This window comes from Ranitomeya imitator, chromosome 7 (assembly GCF_032444005.1).
Source record: "Ranitomeya imitator isolate aRanImi1 chromosome 7, aRanImi1.pri, whole genome shotgun sequence".
Taxonomy (NCBI): domain Eukaryota; kingdom Metazoa; phylum Chordata; class Amphibia; order Anura; family Dendrobatidae; genus Ranitomeya; species Ranitomeya imitator.
In genome coordinates this window covers 186697929-186716883 of record NC_091288.1, presented here as the reverse complement: position 1 = coordinate 186716883, position 18955 = coordinate 186697929, and the positions used below count along the sequence as shown (strand labels likewise).

Below are 18955 nucleotides of genomic sequence, written 5' to 3'. Positions count from 1 at the left end.
GGTCAGGCGGACTATTGACTTGAAGATTACAAATTTTTTTATACTCATTGAGATTATAGTATTCTTTATCCAATTTCTTGATTTCGGTTTTGAAAGATCATAAAAGAGTTTAGTCTGCGGTAAGATTACATGTCTAATGATTGATCAGCCTTCCTAGTAATTGATTCATCAATCAGAATTTACACTGTCAGTCTCGATTTGTCAGGACAGGCCAGGGGCGAACATGCTGGCCCAGCATTAATTGTGGACCAGCGACTAAATGCGTTTAATACAACTGCGTGTCAATCTGTACTCCTCAGGGAAAGCAAGCTCTATCACTGTGATGACTTAAAATCTGTGTATATCCCATGGTAAGAGCTCATTTCTATATTACAGGACCCTGGAAATTAGCTAGACACGGGGAGACCTGCTGATGGGATCCCCGGGTTTAGTAATTTTGGCTTTCTATGCATTGTCACGGTCCAATAAAATCTGCAATCTGGAATAACAGAGCCACTCTTAACTGGCATCTTCCCGATATGCTAAAGCTATATGTGGATGTCTCTGTTCAAATGTCAGCTCGGCAATTATTTGCGCCCTGTACTTTTTCTATGTTTTTCTTGTATGTGAAAGTCGTCCGGTTTTTTAAAAAATCTTTTAATATTGATTCTCAACAATCAACTGATTAAAGGGGTCGTAGAGCACCGAAACTGGGGCAAGTCCTGTACATTGTGTTGTGGGCCTAACGGTGTCTTTAGCCTTTTCCGATTCACATGAATAGGAGAGCTGCAGTACCATTCATGGCCACCACGCAATGCACAGCGCTGTACTAACTCCATTGTACTGCCGCTGCTCCGATCGGTTGATCTGTGGGGTTACTGATGGTCAGATAGGTAATTATCAGGTAGATGGCTATCTACTAGTGTTGAGCATTCTGATACCGCAAGTATCGGGTATCGGCCGATATTTGCGGTATCGGAATTCCGATACCGAGTTCCGATATTTTTGCGATATCGGGAATCGGGATGAAGATTGATGTGTAAAATAAAGAATAAAAAAAAAAAATATTGATATACTTACCCTCAGACGCGCCCTAGTTGTAACCGCTGCAACCGCCATGCTTCTGTTCCTAAGAATGAGCGTGTGAAGGACCTTCGATGATGTCGCGGCTTGTGATTGGTCGCGTGAGCGGTCACATGAGCGGTCACGCGACCAATCACAAGCCGCGACGTCATCGAAGGTCCTTTACGCGCTCATTCTTAGGAACAGAAGCATGGCGGTTGCAGCGGTTACAACCAGGGCGCGTCCGAGGGTAAGTATATCAATATTTTTTATTTTTATTCTTTATTTTACACATGAATATGGATCCCAGGGCCTGAAGGAGAGTTTCCACTCCTTCAGACCCTGGGAACCATAGAGGATACCTTCCGATATTTGTGTCCCATTGACTTGTATTGGTATCGGATATCGGTATCGGCGATATCCGATATTTTTCGGATATCGGCCGATACCATCCGATACCGATACTTTCAAATATCGGACGGTATCGCTCAACACTACTATCTACCTTACCTATTGACTGTATAAATTGGATGAGTGCTATCTGTAGTTTTCACGGGTAGCACTCTTCCCCATGTTAGTCTATGGAGCTATACATATGTCCAATTTTTTTTCCGCAGAACAAGTGGTCCGAGGAGCGTGCTAAGTCCCTGATAGCATCCTCCCCCATCTCACAATTCATTGTGATGCTATCAGGGACTTAACATTTATTGTGGAGAGGAGGCGGTAAGGTGCTGTCAGGGACTTGAAATGAATTGGGAGGTGACGGAGGATGCTCAGTACCTGATAGTGTCTTCTCCCACCCCCAAATTCATTATGATGCTATCAAGGACTTATATAGAATGAGCGGGGACACAGGACAGGGACTAAAGGTACCTTCACACTCAGCGACGCTGCAGCGATACCGACAACGATGTCGATCGCTGCAGCGTCGCTGTTTGGTCGCTGGAGAGCTGTCACACAGACAGCTCTCCAGCGACCAACGATCCCGAAGTCCCCGGGTAACCAGGGTAAACATCGGGTTACTAAGCGCAGGGCCGCTCTTAGTAACCCGATGTTTACCCTGGTTACCATCGTAAAAGTAAAAAAAACAAACACTACATACTTACCTACCGTTGTCTGTCCCCGGCGCTCTGCTTCTCTGCACTCCTCCTGCACTGGCTGTGAGCACAGCGGCCGGAAAGCAGAGCGGTGACGTCACCGCTGTGCTTTCCGGCTGACCGACGCTCACAGCCAGTACAGGAGGAGTGCAGAGAAGCAGAGCGCCGGGGACAGACAGCGGTAGGTAAGTATGTAGTGTTTGTTTTTTTTACTTTTACGATGGTAACCAGGGTAAACATCGGGTTACTAAGCGCGGCCCTGCGCTTAGTAACCCGATGTTTACCCTGGTTACCAGTGAAGACATCGCTGGATCGGTCTCACACACGCCGATCCAGCGATGTCTGCAGGGAGTCCAGCGACGAAATAAAGTTCTGGACTTTCCTCAGCAACCAACGATCTCCCAGCAGGGGCCTGATCGTTGGTCGCTGTCACACATAACGATTTCCTTAACGATATCGTTGCTACGTCACAAAAAGCAATGATATCGTTAACGATATCGTTATGTGTGAAGGTACCTTAAGGCTGTGTGCACATGTTCAGGATTTGCAGGAGATAATTCTGCTGCATATCCTAATGTGTTGGCCGGAAGAAGGTTGCATAAAACACATTTATTTTTTCCACATTTTTGCCATGCTTTTGTTATGTATTTTTCCCCATTAGTATGGGTGAAATACGCTGCAAGCATTGACATTATGCAGATTTTAATTTGCTGCAAATCTGCAAGGAAAAAAGAAGCAGTGTGGGCATGAGACTTCAGGGATCTCATTCACTTTCCCTGTACTGTAAAACCTTATATATATTCCTTGTGCACATAGCCTTATAGATAATTGGGGAGAGTCACAGACTGAATAATATATATTATTGGGAGTAAGAGAGTACAGTTAGTGGGGGATACAGTGCTGCTTATCACTTCATATTTTTAATGGTGGGGTACATATCTGTATTCAGGGGAAGACACGTGTACAGTAGGTATACAATGTATGTGACCTTGTTATTTTCAGGGATGCAATGATCATCGTGACAAGACATGTCGTGACTCGTGGCTGGGAGATGTCGACATGAAGGTCTGAACAGATGGAGAACAAACAGGATAAAGTTGCTCTAATTAGGTGAGACGTCAGCAGTAAGTGCCTGGATGTAAATATTATTCTGTATCTGCACTGTGTGACGTGGAATGATAATGTTATCTGCATAATCCCTTATTCTAAATTCTCGCATTCATGTGAAATGTCTGTGTACTTCCAGGTTTTTTTATCATATGGCACACAGACTCATAGAATGGCACACGGACTCATTTTATAGGTCCATTCACACATACATGGAAATCACGGATCTGAGAATGAGATCCGTGAGGGTTAAAGAATGTTCTGTTCTGATCCAATTTTGTGTGCAGAATTATTAGGCAAGTTGAATTTGAGAGGATTATTTTTATTATTGATCAACAACTATGTTCTCAATCAACCCAAAAGACTCATAAATATCAAAGCTTAATATTTTTGGAAATTGGAGTGTTTTTTTTTTTTTTAGATTTGGCTATCTTAGGAGGATATCTGTTTGTGCAGGTAACTATTATTGTGCAGAATTATTAGGCAACTTAAAAGGGAACCTATCACCCCCAAAATCGAAGATGACCTAAGCCCACTGTAATGCTGTAGATAAGCCCCTGATGTATCCTGAAAGATGAGAAAAAGAGGTTAGATTATACTCACCCAGGGGCGTTCCGCTGCGGTCTGGTCCGATGGGCGTCGCAATCTTGTCCGGGGTCTCCCATCTTCTTAAGATGATGTCCTCTTCTTGTAGTCACGCTGCGACTCCGACGCAGGCGTACATTGTCTGCCATGTTGAGGGCAGAGCAAAGTACTGCAGTGCGCAGGCGCCTGGAAAGGTCAGAGAGGCCCGGCGCCTGCGCACTGCAGTACTTTGCTCTGCCCTCAACAGGGCAGACAAAGTACGCCTTCCCCAGAGCCGCAGCGTGAATACAAGAAGAGGACGTCATTGTAAGAAGATGGGAGGCCCCGGACCGGACCGCGACGCCCATCGTACCGTGACCGCCCCTGGGTGAGTATAATCTAACCTCTTTTTCTCATCTTTCAGGATACATCGGGGGCTTATCTACAGCATTACAGAATGCTGTAGATAAGCCCCTGATACTGGTGGGCTTAGCTCACCTTCGATTTTGGGGGTGACAGTTTCCCTTTAATAAAAACCAAATATATTCCCATCTCACTTGTTTATTTTCACCAGGTAAACCAATATAACTGCACAAAATTTAGAAATAAACATTTCTGACATGCAAAAACAAACCCCCCCAAAATTAGTGACAAATATAGCCACCTTTCTTTATGATGACACTCAATAGCCTCCATCCATAGATTCTATCAGTTGCTTGATCTGTTTACGATGAACATTGCGTGCAGCAGCCACCACAGCCTCCAGACACTGTTCCGAGAGGTGGACTGTTTTCCCTCCCTGTAGATCTCACATTTTATGAGGGACCACAGGTTCTCTATGGGGTTCAGATCATGTGAACAAGGGGGCCATGTCATTATTTTTTCTTCTTTGAGATCTTTACTGGCCAGCCATGCTGTGGAGTAGTTGAAGACATGTGATGGAGCATTGTCCTGCATGAAAATCATGTTTTTCTTGAACGATAGCAACTTCTTCTTGTACCACTGCTTGAAGAAGTTGTCTTCCAGAACCTGGCAGTAGGTCTGGAAGTTGAGCTTCACTCCATCCTCAACCCGAAAAGGTCCCACAAGTTCATCTTTGAAGATACCAGCACATACCAGTACCCCACCTCCATCTTGCTGGCGTCTGGGTCGGAGTGGAGATCTCTGCCCTTTACTGATCCAGCCTCTGGCCCATCCATCTGGCCCATCAAGAGTCACTCTCATTTCATCAGTCCATTAGACCTTTGAAAAGTCAGTCTTAAGATAGTTCTTGGCCCAGTCTTGACATTTTATCTTATGTTTCTTGTTCAAAGGTGGTCGTTTTTCAGCCTTCCTTACCTGGGCCATGTCCCTGAGTATCGCACACCTTGTGCTTTTTGTTACTCCAGTAACTTTGCAGCTCTGAAATATGGCAAAACTGGTGGCAAATGGCATCTTGGCAGCTTCACGCTTGATTTTCCTCAATTCATGGGCAGTTATTTTGCGCCTTTTTTGTCCAACATGCTTCTTGCAACCCTGTTGGCTATTTGCCATGAAACGCTTGATTGTTCGGTGATCACACTTCAAAGGTTTGGCAATTTCAAGACTGCTGCATCCCTCTGCAAGACATCTCACAATTTTGGACTTTTCACAGCCCATCAAATCTCTTCTTCTGACCCATTTTGCCAAAGGAAAGGAAGTTGCCTAATAATTAAGTACACCTTTTATAGGGTTTTTATGTCATTAGACAACACCCCTCCTCATTACAGAGATGCACATCACCTGATTTACTTAATTGGTAGTTAGCTCTCAAGCCTGAACAGCTTGAAGTAGGACAACAAGTATAAAAAGTATCATGCAATCAAAATACAACTTGCCTAATAATTCTGCACATAGTGTAGGACATGCTCAAAGCGTCTGTAAAAGCACGCAGCACACCAACACTGCACACTGATACAGGAATGTAGCCTTATTATGTATAGCACAGTCCCTTAGTATATAATGTACTCACTTATTATGTATAGCACAGTCCTGTAGTATATAGTGTAGTCACTTATTATGTATAGCACCGTCCTTAGTTGCATAGTTTCCTCTTTTAATATGTATAACACCGTCCCTTATTTCGTATCATCCTCTCTAGTTATATATGGTGCCATCCCTTATTACTGTTATGTACAGTGCTGTCTCTCACATAGTGTATTATTGTTGTTTTTGTTATTCACAGCGCCCTCTTTTATTATTGTCACGATAATGCCAAAAATGTCATATTGTGAGTTTAGATTCAGAAGGTTACATGGCTTTCTACACACACACTGCAGCTCTGACCCCCCTTTCTCTCCCCCCTGCATTAGCTCATACGACAAACAAAGCCCTATGGCAGAGACACTGTGCAACTTGATATTAATGTGTGAGCAGAGTGTGGCTTTTAAACTGCAGGCGACCAATCCTGTAAAGCAACTCGTTCCCCCTCCCCTTGACCAAGGAATGCCTTGGTCTGGGGGCTTCCAAAAACGTAAATAACTAGGAAAAGAGTACATATCATTACTCAGCCCACTCAGTGATGTCATGACAGAGGGCACATATTCACCCCTGCTAAGTTGGGAGTTAGTTTTTTAGAGTTGGTCCAGAAAGCGAGCTAACAACAGCTCTGCAAAGCTGTGCTCATGCATCTGGATGTATCTCCTGAGCACACGGCCGCCATGCTGATATGAAATGATCTGACCGACCTGTATGTGTTTTCTTTCAATGTTCATCCTTTTTATTTTGTAATTTACAATGTACACATGATTTTGTCTTCTTTGTAATATCTTTTATACTTTGTAAACAGTGCCTAACTTTTTATGGAGTAAAATATATAATTTACTAGCTGTCTCTTCCTGCTCTATGAACGAATGGTGCGTCCTCTGAAGTGAATTACGCTACTGATTTGAGTTGGCTCTGGACCCGTTAACCTTTGGTGGAATCGGAGGTGATAGCAGCATACTTTGTTCTGTGCGATTGGGAATCTTTGTAGCGACGCCGGCATTGATAATTATTGTTCCCGTCTGAGTGGGAGTAGTTATATTGCCCTCTCTGCAGCGTGCCCAAAAGCCAGTACATAGCAGGCAGCCTTTCTGTCAACTAATTACCCTAGGTGCAGTACCTAATCTGACCTGAGTGTAAAGGGGTTGCCAGAGAGCTGCACGTTCCAAACTGGAACTGGGAAGTGAGATATAGATAAATTCCCTTCCGGAGGAACCGGTGGCAACCAAACAACCCTAGTTCATGACAAATTGGTGTGAGTAGTCGGGACCATAAAGATATCCTCCCCGGGATCCCTGACATATTGTTAGGATCCGTGACATATTGTTGGCAGCACGGTGTGAACCGTGACAATTACATAGTCTCTTCTGTTGTTATATATCAAATGACTGCTGATGGAGCAGCCAGTGACCAGGCAACCAGTCCACCAGCTCCTCCATTTGAAAAGAGGCTTTCCCATGCTCCATCAGCCATCATTGCATTATGCATCTAACAAGAGAGGACGTATGCAATAAAGACAGAGCTCTATATAATCCGATATGTAAGGGACGATGCTGTACATCAGGGGTGTCAAACTGCATTCCTCAAGGGCTGCAAACAGGTCATGTTTTCAGGATTTCCTTGTACTGCACAGGTGATAATTTAATCACCAACTCATTATTTGTGTAGGTGATTAAATTATCACCTGTGCAGTACAAGGAAATCCTGAAAACATGACCTGTTTGCAGCCCTCAAGGAATGCAGTTTGACACCCCTGCTGTACATGACAAGAGAGGGCGCTGTGTAATAAGGGATTACAATATATGTGAAACCCCGGGGTCCTGGTTGTCACAGTGGCATTGCTTTCCTCACGGGAGAGTGATGTCACGCTTGGAAGCAAGGGAAGATCTCTTCTATCAGGTAGCCACAAAGCACACAATATGTTCACACTTCAGGCCAGAAGGGGGAGCCCTGGCCCAGTTTGTGCGTGGCACCCCTATATATATATTCTGGCTGGAGGGGAAGTGAATCAGTGAGTAGTCTGTCAGAGGGACAGAGCAGAGAGAGAGAAGGCCAGACAGCAGACTGGAGCAGTCTGAGGCTGAGAGGAGAGTTGGGGAAGGCCAGACAAAAGCTTGTCACGGAACTTCAGCTGAGGCAGAGCCAGTACGAAAGGAGACTAGCTGAGCAGACGTGGGGGTCTGCAGCTCCTGGCGGAAAGAGGAAGGAAAGAAGAGATCAGTTTAAAGGACAGAAGGGGCCATGTAGCCAAGAGGCTGCAGCTCCAGGACAGAGAAACAGAGAAGAAAGAACAGTGTATAGTGAGCGTTCAGGAGAGCAAAGCGCAGGAGAGTGACACCAGGGAGGGCAGCAGCGTATGGGTTATCCCCCTGTAGAGCGCAGATTCCCGGTAGCCGGAAGACTGAGGTTGTGTCGGACTCTAGGAGGCACAGCAGAAACTTGCAGGACAGCTGGATTACACATCACCTGTCCAAGCGCTGGTAGGAAGGCTTCTAACTCCACCTGGTAAAGGGGACTCTGAACTTGCTTCCAAGCCGGCCGGACCCTGCCTGTATCTGTGATCTGGTGCCCTGGACTGTGGATGCCTGAAGTCTCCAGTAAACCAGGTAAAGAGACTGCAAGCCTGTGTCCTCCGTTTCTTTATACACTACCCACCATCACCAGCTACACAGCGGGAGCCCTGGGGACCCAACTTCACCTGCGAGAAGTTATACCATCTTAGCTGCCATAACATCACCCCAGAGGACCCCTTTAAGCAGCGACGGTCCCCACTGACCGAATACCACAGGTGGCGTAACGAACACAAACTTTATTTCAAACCCCTTTAAAGACATTCCCTTTAACATGGGTGCCCAGGGCCATGGACTAGGTCGCCGCCACGTGACATCCCCGTTTAAGCACCGGACCCAGTACCGAGTACCCCACGGCCCTTGCGGGCAACTCATATACATAATAAAGGAGACTATATAATATATATTTGTCGCCATAAAAGGAGGGGGCCCAGACACATTTCTTGCACATGGGCCCCAAGCTGTAAGTGTCCGCCCCTGAAGATGGACAAAATAAGTACTAGTTTACTGACCCATCCAAAGTTGGCATAATGATATGGATGTGATTCCGTTTTTTAAGGAGACAGAAGATGAAGAATGAAGAACTAATGCTCACCTATACTTTTCCTAAGGCTGATGTAGTAATCATTTCCAATCTCTTCTTTTATTTGTTGAAGCAATTTCTCCAGAGACGCGTTTTTCGGGAGTTGGCTGAGAACACTTGTTAAGATTCTGTCCATCTGCTGCTTCTCCTGGGGTGCCAGCATTTCGCTCTGAATCCCCTGGTGCATGTAGTAGAAATACCTCTGAAACAGTTATCAAGATTGTTGATTAGTATGTAGAATAAGAGGGCTGCGCATAATAAGATGTGTATGAAAGAAGAGTTTTTCCACTGCTTTTTAGCAGTTTGCTTCCTGTTAACCCTGGAGGAGCAAAATGACTACAGACTGGATGTAAGTCTGGACAGTCTCGGACTGGCCCACACGGTAATTGGCACAATACACTTGATTCACTGTCTCATCATTCATTGCCAAACCTTCTTTCCGGGAGGTTTCAGCAGCAAAATTTAGGCAATTTACATGAGGGTGGACATTCTAAAAAGTTGTCAAGAATGAGCAACTCATGCAAAACTCATGTCTTTTTCCCTCCTTGTCTGTGAGCTGTCTAAGCCGTATTTATGTGTCTTGTTTTCATTTTTTATTCTATATTAAAATGCATTTGTATGGCCTAATGTTACTTATCTGTACTCTTTCCTGTGCCAAGTCTGTGCTGCTGTCCATGGCTCTGAAGGGTGTTTGAGCCCAGTTAGAGAGCACCCAGACACTCTCCTGTGCACTGTGGCCTCTCTACTTCCCTGCAGACCATGGTTCTCTTGCTCTCTACTGTGGAAGTGATTGGTAGACTATTCAAAGTGACTTGGACTTGCAGATTAAGTTATATCCCTTGCTTTGCTTATTGTTCCTGTATATTGACTCTGCTACTGACTCCTAATTTTGACCCTGACCTTGACCGAAGGCTTCTTCCTATGTTATGATCCAGTCTCATTCCTTGGATTAGTTGCCTGGTTCCATTCATGATGCCAACTCCTGGATTCTTCAGTGCTGTAATACCCACCAGCTTGTTTCATCCTGACTGCCACTATGTTCCTTACTTCACTATTACTTACTGCACACCTGCTGACAATCGGGGACTATTCTGGGGACCAAACCTAGAAATTCGACAGGGCTTAGAATCTGCAGCCCAGTTTGTCCAGCGACAATCCAACCATGGAGGGTACTTCTCCAGTGAGAAATATCGAAGTACCCTAGACTTCCTACTTAAAGAGGTTCTCCTGAAGGCATACCTTTCTCCATAAGCCCTGTTAGGACAAATAGAGGTCATAGAGGAGGGTCAACAGGTCGGAGCCCATTTTCCCTTTTATGATGTAGGGATGAGAGCTGCTAATAAAGGGCAGGCTCTGGAAGGCCAGTCTCGACTATGTATTACACTTATTGCATTCACTTGAATAACCACCATGTAATCCTTTTCAGAATCGCTAAGATTCTCTGTTAGGCAGTATATAAAATTTTAGTGACAGCCTTGGGAGAAGCAACTGAATAATTAACCACTTTTATCACCCACAGGGAAGGAAATAATAATAGGAATATAGACTTTTCACTGATATCGATAGCAGTAAATGAGAATTATATTTTTCGGGATGCAAACTGACTGAGGCCCAGCAGGCTGTTTCCTGCCTGTAAATGCAGCGGATGCAGTGATCTTATTGCCTTGTTGTGATGTGTATCGAGCTTTCCCCAAATGAAGAGCTGTTCTCATTATGTAATTTCACTTCTCGTTAAGAACAGTTATAATCATGCAGATTTCTCTCTTGAGAGGATCTGTTGATTATGTAATATTTTTTTCTTAAGGAAACTTCTGTTTGTGCATTCACTTCCTGCAAGATTAATATACGGTACATCATAGTAACATAGTAACATAGTAACATAGTTAGTAAGGCCGAAAAAAGACATTTGTCCATCCAGTTCAGCCTATATTCCATTATAATAAATCCCCAGATCTACGTCCTTCTACAGAACCTAATAATTGTATGATACAATATTGTTCTGCTCCAGGAAGACATCCAGGCCTCTCTTGAACCCCTCGACTGAGTTCGCCATCACCACCTCCTCAGGCAAGCAATTCCAGATTCTCACTGCCCTAACAGTAAAGAATCCTCTTCTATGTTGGTGGAAAAACCTTCTCTCCTCCAGACGCAAAGAATGCCCCCTTGTGCCCGTCACCTTCCTTGGTATAAACAGATCCTCAGCGAGATATTTGTATTGTCCCCTTATATACTTATACATGGTTATTAGATCGCCCCTCAGTCGTCTTTTTTCTAGACTAAATAATCCTAATTTCGCTAATCTATCTGGGTATTGTAGTTCTCCCATCCCCTTTATTAATTTTGTTGCCCTCCTTTGTACTCTCTCTAGTTCCATTATATCCTTCCTGAGCACCGGTGCCCAAAACTGGACACAGTACTCCATGTGCGGTCTAACTAGGGATTTGTACAGAGGCAGTATAATGCTCTCATCATGTGTATCCAGACCTTTTTTAATGCACCCCATGATTCTGTTTGCCTTGGCAGCTGCTGCCTGGCACTGGCTGCTCCAGGTAAGTTTATCATTAACTAGGATCCCCAAGTCCTTCTCCCTGTCAGATTTACCCAGTGGTTTCCCGTTCAGTGTGTAATGGTGATATTGATTCCCTCTTCCCATGTGTATAACCTTACATTTATCATTGTTAAACCTCATCTGCCACCTTTCAGCCCAAGTTTCCAACTTATCCAGATCCATCTGTAGCAGAATACTATCTTCTCTTGTATTAACTGCTTTACATAGTTTTGTATCATCTGCAAATATCGATATTTTACTGTGTAAACCTTCTACCAGATCATTAATGAATATGTTGAAGAGAACAGGTCCCAATACTGACCCCTGCGGTACCCCACTGGTCACAGCGACCCAGTTAGAGACTATACCATTTATAACCACCCTCTGCTTTCTATCACTAAGCCAGTTACTAACCCATTTACACACATTTTCCCCCAGACCAAGCATTCTCATTTTGTGTACCAACCTCTTGTGCGGCACGGTATCAAACGCTTTGGAAAAATCGAGATATACCACGTCCAATGACTCACCGTGGTCCAGCCTATAGCTTACCTCTTCATAAAAACTGATTAGATTGGTTTGACAGGAGCGATTTCTCATAAACCCATGCTGATATGGAGTTAAACAGTTATTCTCATTGAGATAATCCAGAATAACATCCCTCAGAAACCCTTCAAATATTTTACCAACAATAGAGGTTAGACTTACTGGCCTATAATTTCCAGGTTCACTTTTAGAGCCCTTTTTGAATATTGGCACCACATTTGCTATGCGCCAGTCCTGCGGAACAGACCCTGTCGCTATAGAGTCACTAAAAATAAGAAATAATGGTTTATCTATTACATTACTTAGTTCTCTTAGTACTCGTGGGTGTATGCCATCCGGACCCGGAGATTTATCTATTTTAATCTTATTTAGCCGGTTTCGCACCTCTTCTTGGGTTAGATTGGTGACCCTTAATATAGGGTTTTCATTGTTTCTTGGGATTTCACCTAGCATTTCATTTTCCACCGTGAATACCGTGGAGAAGAAGGTGTTTAATATGTTAGCTTTTTCCTCGTCATCTACAACCATTCTTTCCTCACTATTTTTTAAGGGGCCTACATTTTCAGTTTTTATTCTTTTACTATTGATATAGTTGAAGAACAGTTTGGGATTAGTTTTACTCTCCTTAGCAATGTGCTTCTCTGTTTCCTTTTTGGCAGCTTTAATTAGTTTTTTAGATAAAGTATTTTTCTCCCTATAGTTTTTTAGAGCTTCAATGGTGCCATCCTGCTTTAGTAGTGCAAATGCTTTCTTTTTACTGTTAATTGCCTGTCTTACTTCTTTGTTTAGCCACATTGGGTTTTTCCTATTTCTAGTCCTTTTATTCCCACAAGGTATAAACCGCTTACACTGCCTATTTAGGATGTTCTTAAACATTTCCCATTTATTATCTGAATTCTCATTTCTGAGGATATTGTCCCAGTCTACCAGATTAAGGGCATCTCTAAGCTGTTCAAACTTTGCCTTCCTAAAGTTCAATGTTTTTGTGACTCCCTGACAAGTCCCCCTAGTGAAAGACAGGTGAAACTGCACAATATTGTGGTCGCTATTTCCTAGATGCCCAACCACCTGCAGATTTGTTATTCTGTCAGGTCTATTAGATAGTATTAGGTCTAAAAGTGCTGCTCCTCTGGTTGGATTCTGCACCAATTGTGAAAGATAATTTTTCTTGGTTATTAGCAGAAACCTGTTGCCTTTATGGGTTTCACAGGTTTCTGTTTCCCAGTTAATATCCGGGTAGTTAAAGTCCCCCATAACCAGGACCTCATTATGGGTTGCAGCTTCATCTATCTGCTTTAGAAGTAGACTTTCCATGCTTTCTGTTATATTTGGGGGTTTGTAACAGACCCCAATGAGAATTTTGTTACCATTTTTCCCTCCATGAATTTCAACCCATATGGACTCGACATCCTCATTCCCTTCGCTAATATCCTCCCTTAAAGTGGACTTTAGACAAGACTTTACATAGAGACAAACCCCTTCTCCTCTCCGATTTTTACGATCCTTTCTAAACAGACTGTAACCCTGTAAGTTAACTGCCCAGTCATAGCTTTCATCTAACCATGTCTCGGTTATTCCCACTATGTCAAAGTTACCTGTAGATATTTCTGCTTCTAGTTCTTCCATCTTGTTTGTCAGGCTTCTGGCGTTTGCGAGCATGCAGTTCAGAGGATTTTGTTTTGTTCCAATCTCCTCACTGTGGATTGTTTTAGAAATGTTCTTACCTCCCTTCTGAGTATGTTTTCCTGGGTCGTCTTTGTTCGAGTCTAATGTTTTTCTTCCCGTCCCCTCTTCTTCTAGTTTAACGCCCTCCTGATGAGTGTAGCGAGTCTTCTGGCGAATGTGTGTTTCCCAGGTTTGTTGAGGTGTAGTCCGTCTCTGGCGAGGAGTCCATCATACCAGTAATTCACACCGTGGTCCAGGAATCCAAATCCTTGTTGTCTGCACCATCGTCTTAGCCAGTTGTTTGCATCAAGGATCCTGTTCCATCTCCTGGTGCCATGCCCGTCTACTGGAAGGATAGAAGAAAAAACTACCTGTGCATCCAGTTCCTTTACTTTCTTCCCCAACTCTTCAAAGTCCTTGCAGATTGTCGGTAGGTCCTTCCTTGCCGTGTCATTGGTGCCAACATGTATCAGAAGAAATGGGTGGACGTCCTTGGAGCTGAAGAGCTTTGGTATCCTATCGGTCACATCCTTGATCATTGCACCTGGAAGGCAGCATACTTCTCTTGCAGTTATGTCCGGTCTGCAGATGGCTGCTTCTGTGCCTCTCAGTAGTGAGTCTCCCACCACCACCACTCTTCGTTGCTTCTTGGCTGTACTTTTTGCTGTCACTTGTTGCTGTGTGCCCTTTTCTTTTTTGCTTGCTGGTATTGCTTCATTCTTAGGTGTGCCATCTTCATCCTCTACAAAGATTTGATATCGGTTCTTCAGTTGTGTGGTTGGTGATTTCTCCATGGTCTTCTTGCTTCTTTTGGTCACATGCTTCCACTCATCTGCTTTTGGAGGTTCTCTGACACTTTTTGCACCTTCTGTGACCAGTAGAGATGCTTCTGTTCTGTCTAGAAAGTCTTCATTCTCTTTGATGAGTTTCAAAGTTGCTATTCTTTCTTCCAGACCCCGCACCTTTTCTTCTAAAAGGGCCACTAGTCTACACTTCTGACAGGTGAAATTGGATTCTTCTTCTGGTCGATCTGTGAACATGTAGCACATGCTGCAGCTCACCATGTAGGTTGTCACATCTGCCATGTTGCTCCTAGATCCTGCTGACTTGCTGTGTGTTTTCCTTCTTGTGTAATCTACTCAGCCAAGCTCTCTTGCAATAATGTCCTACAGGCAAAAATTCGGTTTGGTGATGCTTTCGAAGCAGCTGGTCCCGGCTGTACCCAACGATCTTCTAGCTTAGGGAGACTTCGCTTCTCCCAGAAGGCACCTGGAATATGCAAATTAGCCTCCTGAAGCTTGAATCCCTGGTTTTAGCATATCTGCCGGGGGATGAAAAACTCAGCACCGTTGGAGCGAATATGTCCTGAGTAGGGTTGAGCGAAACGGGTCGTTCATTTTCAAAAGTCGCCGACTTTTGGCAAAGTCGGGTTTCATGAAACCCGATCCGACCCCTGTGCGGGGTCGGCCATGCGGTACGCGACTTTCGCGCCAAAGTCGCGTTTCAATGACGCGAAAAGCGCCATTTCTCAGCCAATGAAGGTAAACGCAGAGTGTGGGCAGCGTGATGACATAGGTCCTGGTCCCCACCATCATAGAGAAGGGCATTGCAGTGATTGGCTTGCTGTCTGCGGCGTCACAGGGGCTATAAAGGGGCGTTCCCGCCGACCGCCATGTTACTGCTGCTGATCTGAGCTTAGGGAGAGGTTGCTGCCGCTTCATCAGAAGCAGGGATAGCGTTAGGCAGGGTCCATTAACCACCAAACCGCTTGTGCTGTAGCGATTTCCACTGACCAACACCACCTTCGGTGTGCAGGGACAGTGGAAGCTACATTTTTTTTTTTCCCCCCTCAGCGCTGTAGCTCATTGGGCTGCCCTAGAAGGCTCCCTGATAGCTGCATTGCTGTGTGTACGCCGCTGTGCAAACCAACTGCTTTTTTCAAAGCACAAATCCTCTTATTCCTTCCTTTCTGCACAGCTATCTTTTTGGTTTGTACACACTTTTTATTTAATTTGTGCATCAGTCCACTCCTTATTGCTGCCTGCCATACCTGGCTGAGATTACTGCAGGGAGATAGTAATTGAAGGACACTCCCTGTTTTTTTTTTTTTTTTTTGTGGGAGATTAAGATTGACATTTCTGCTAGAGTGCCATCCCTGTCTGTGTCATCTCTCACTCAGTGGGCCATAGAAAGCCTCTTTATTTTTTTGCTTGATTTGGGTTATAAAATCTACCTGAAAAAATCACTACATCAATCAGTGGGAGAAAAATATTGGCCTCAGGGCTTGTGTGCCACTCTTGACTCCTGTGTGCATCATCACTCACTCAGTGGGCCATAGAAAGCCTATTTATTTTTTTGCTTGATTTTGGTTCTAAAATCTACCTGAAAAAATCACTACATCAATCAGTGGGAGAAAAATATTGGCCTCAGGGCTTGTGTGCCACTCCTGACTCCTGTGTGCATCATCACTCACTCAGTGGGCCATAGAAAGCCCATTTTTTTATTTTTTTTGCTTTATTTGGGTTCTAAATTCTACCTGAAAAAATCAATAAATCAATCAGTGGGAGATTAATATTGGCCTTTGGGCTTGTGTGCCAGTCCTAAGCGTTGCCATCTCTCTTCTCTCAGATAGTGGGCCATAGAAAGCCTATTTATTTTTTTATTTTTTTATTGGGTTTATAAATTTTCCCTGGAAAAAAAAAAAAAAGTGGGAGATTAATATTGGCCTCTGGGCTTGTGTGCCAGTCCTGAGCGTGCCATCTCTCTCACAAATAGTGGGCCATAGAAAGCCTATTTATTTATTTTTTTTTGGTTTTATAAATTCTCCCTTAAAAAAAAAGGGAGATTAATATTGGCCTTTGGGCTTGTGTGCCAGTCCTAAGCGTGCCATCTCTCTCGGTCTCTCAGATAGTGGGCCATAGAAAGCCTATTTATTATTTTTTTTATTGGGTTTATAAATTTTCCCTGGAACAAAAAAAAAAAAGTGGGAGATAAATATTGGCCTCTGGGCTTGTGTGCCACTCCTGACTCCTGTGTGCGTCATCTCTCACTCAGTGGGCCATAGAAAGCCTTTTTTTGTTTTATTTGTTTTCTAAATTCTCCCTGAAAAAATCATTTTATTTTCTTTGGTTTCTAAATTCTTCCTGAAAAAATCATTTTATTCTATTTTTTTTTCCCTAAAGTCTCCCTGAAAAAAAAAAAAAAAAAACAAATCAGTGGGAGATTAATATTGCCCTTTCTGCTTGTGTGCCAGTCTTGACTCCTGGGTGTGCCATCTCTCTCTCTCTCTCCAATTGTGGGCCATAGAAAGCCTATTATTTTTTTAGCTTGACTTGGGTTCCAAAATCTACCTGAAAAAATCACTACATCAATCAGTGGGAGATAAATATTGGCCTCTGGGCTTGTGTGCCACTCCTGACTCCTGTGTGCGTCATCTCTCACTCAGTGGGCCATAGAAAGCCTTTTTTTGTTTTATTTGTTTTCTAAATTCTCCCTGAAAAAATCATTTTATTTTATTTGGTTTCTAAATTCTTCCTGAAAAAATCATTTTATTCTATTTTTTTTTCCCTAAAGTCTCCCTGAAAAAAAAAAAAAAAAAACAAATCAGTGGGAGATTAATATTGCCCTTTCTGCTTGTGTGCCAGTCTTGACTCCTGGGTGTGCCATCTCTCTCTCTCTCTCCAATTGTGGGCCATAGAAAGCCTATTATTTTTTTTAGCTTGATTTGGGTTCCAAAATCTACCTGAAAAAATCACTACATCAATCAGTGGGAGATAAATATTGGCCTCTGGGCTTGTGTGCCACTCCTGACTCCTGTGTGCGTCATCTCTCACTCAGTGGGCCATAGAAAGCCTTTTTTTGTTTTATTTGTTTTCTAAATTCTCCCTGAAAAAATCATTTTATTTTATTTGGTTTCTAAATTCTTCCTGAAAAAATCATTTTATTCTATTATTTTTTTTTCCTAAAGTCTCCCTTAAAAAAAAAAAAAAAATCAAATCAGTGGGAGATTAATATTTACATTTGTGCTTCAGTGACAGTCCTGCGTGTGTGGCATCTCTCTCATTTGTTGCCACCAACAACAGAGTGTGTAACATTGTGCCTGATTTTCGTTGTGGTCTCACTCACCTGTAAAGGGGTAGCTAAATCATACTGAAGTTATAGCTCACCGTGTAATTTGTGTGACAGCAACAAATACCGTTAGTTTGTTTACGTTTTTAAAACAATGAGGAAGTATGGTGGAAGAGGTCGTGGCCGGGGGCGTTCATTGTCAGCTGGTAATGAGGGTAGTGGTAGTGGTGGAGCATCAGCTGGTCGTGGGAAAAAAAATATTGCACCTAAGTCTGGAGCTGTGGAGCCAGGTTCGTCGTCTGGCTACACAAGGCCTCGAACGCTCCCTTTTCTGGGAGTAGGAAAACCGCTTTTAAAGCCGGAGCAGCAAGAGCAAGTTTTGGCTTATCTTGCTGACTCAGCCTCTAGCTCTTTTGCCTCCTCTCGTGAAACTGGTAAATGTCAAAGCAGCGCGTCGTTAGTGGATGTTCACAGTCAGGGACAAGTCGCTTCCTTGTCCTCTTCAGCAAAAACAACAACAGAGAAGAATGCAGCAGGCGACACAACGGGTTACTCCATGGAGCTCTTTACACATACCGTCCCTGGCTTAGAAAGTGAAGCAGTTAACAGTCCATGCCCATTACAAGTTGAATCTGACATGGAGTGCACTGATGCACAGCCACAGCCAGACTACTATGCTGGTCCTTTGACTCAGACCACAACATTGCCCTCGCAGGGTGCTGATCAAGAATCAGACCCTGATGAGACTATGTTGCCCCATCACGAACGCTATACCACCGACCGACACGGTGACACAGACGAAGTTGCACACGAGCTACAAGAAGAGGTAATAGATGACCCAGTTCTTGACCCCGATTGGCAGCCATTGGGGAAACAGGGTGCAGGCGGCAGCAGTTCTGAAGCGGAGGAGGAGGGGCCGCAGCAGGCATCAACATCGCAACAGGTTCCATCTGCCGGGCCCGTATCTTGCCCAAAACGCGTGGCAAAGCCAAAACCTGTTGGAGGACAGCGTGGCCATCCGGTTAAAGCTCAGTCTGCAATGCCTGAAAAGGTATCCGATGCTAGAAAGAGTGCAGTCTGGCATTTTTTTAAACAACATCCAATTGATCAGCGCAAAGTCATCTGTCAAAAATGTTCAACTACCTTAAGCAGAGGACAGAATCTG

General features: G+C 43.9%; 1 protein-coding gene across 1 annotated transcript in view; it reads right to left on the bottom strand.

Moving 5' to 3' along the window:
- The window catches only part of DNAH3 (dynein axonemal heavy chain 3), a 332604-nt gene that overhangs the window by 238218 nt on the left and 75431 nt on the right, over positions 1–18955 (bottom strand). The window contains exon 6 of the mRNA XM_069734194.1: positions 8976–9165. Within this exon, the coding sequence (XP_069590295.1) occupies positions 8976–9165 (190 nt within the window). The remainder of the gene's footprint in view (positions 1–8975; positions 9166–18955) is intronic.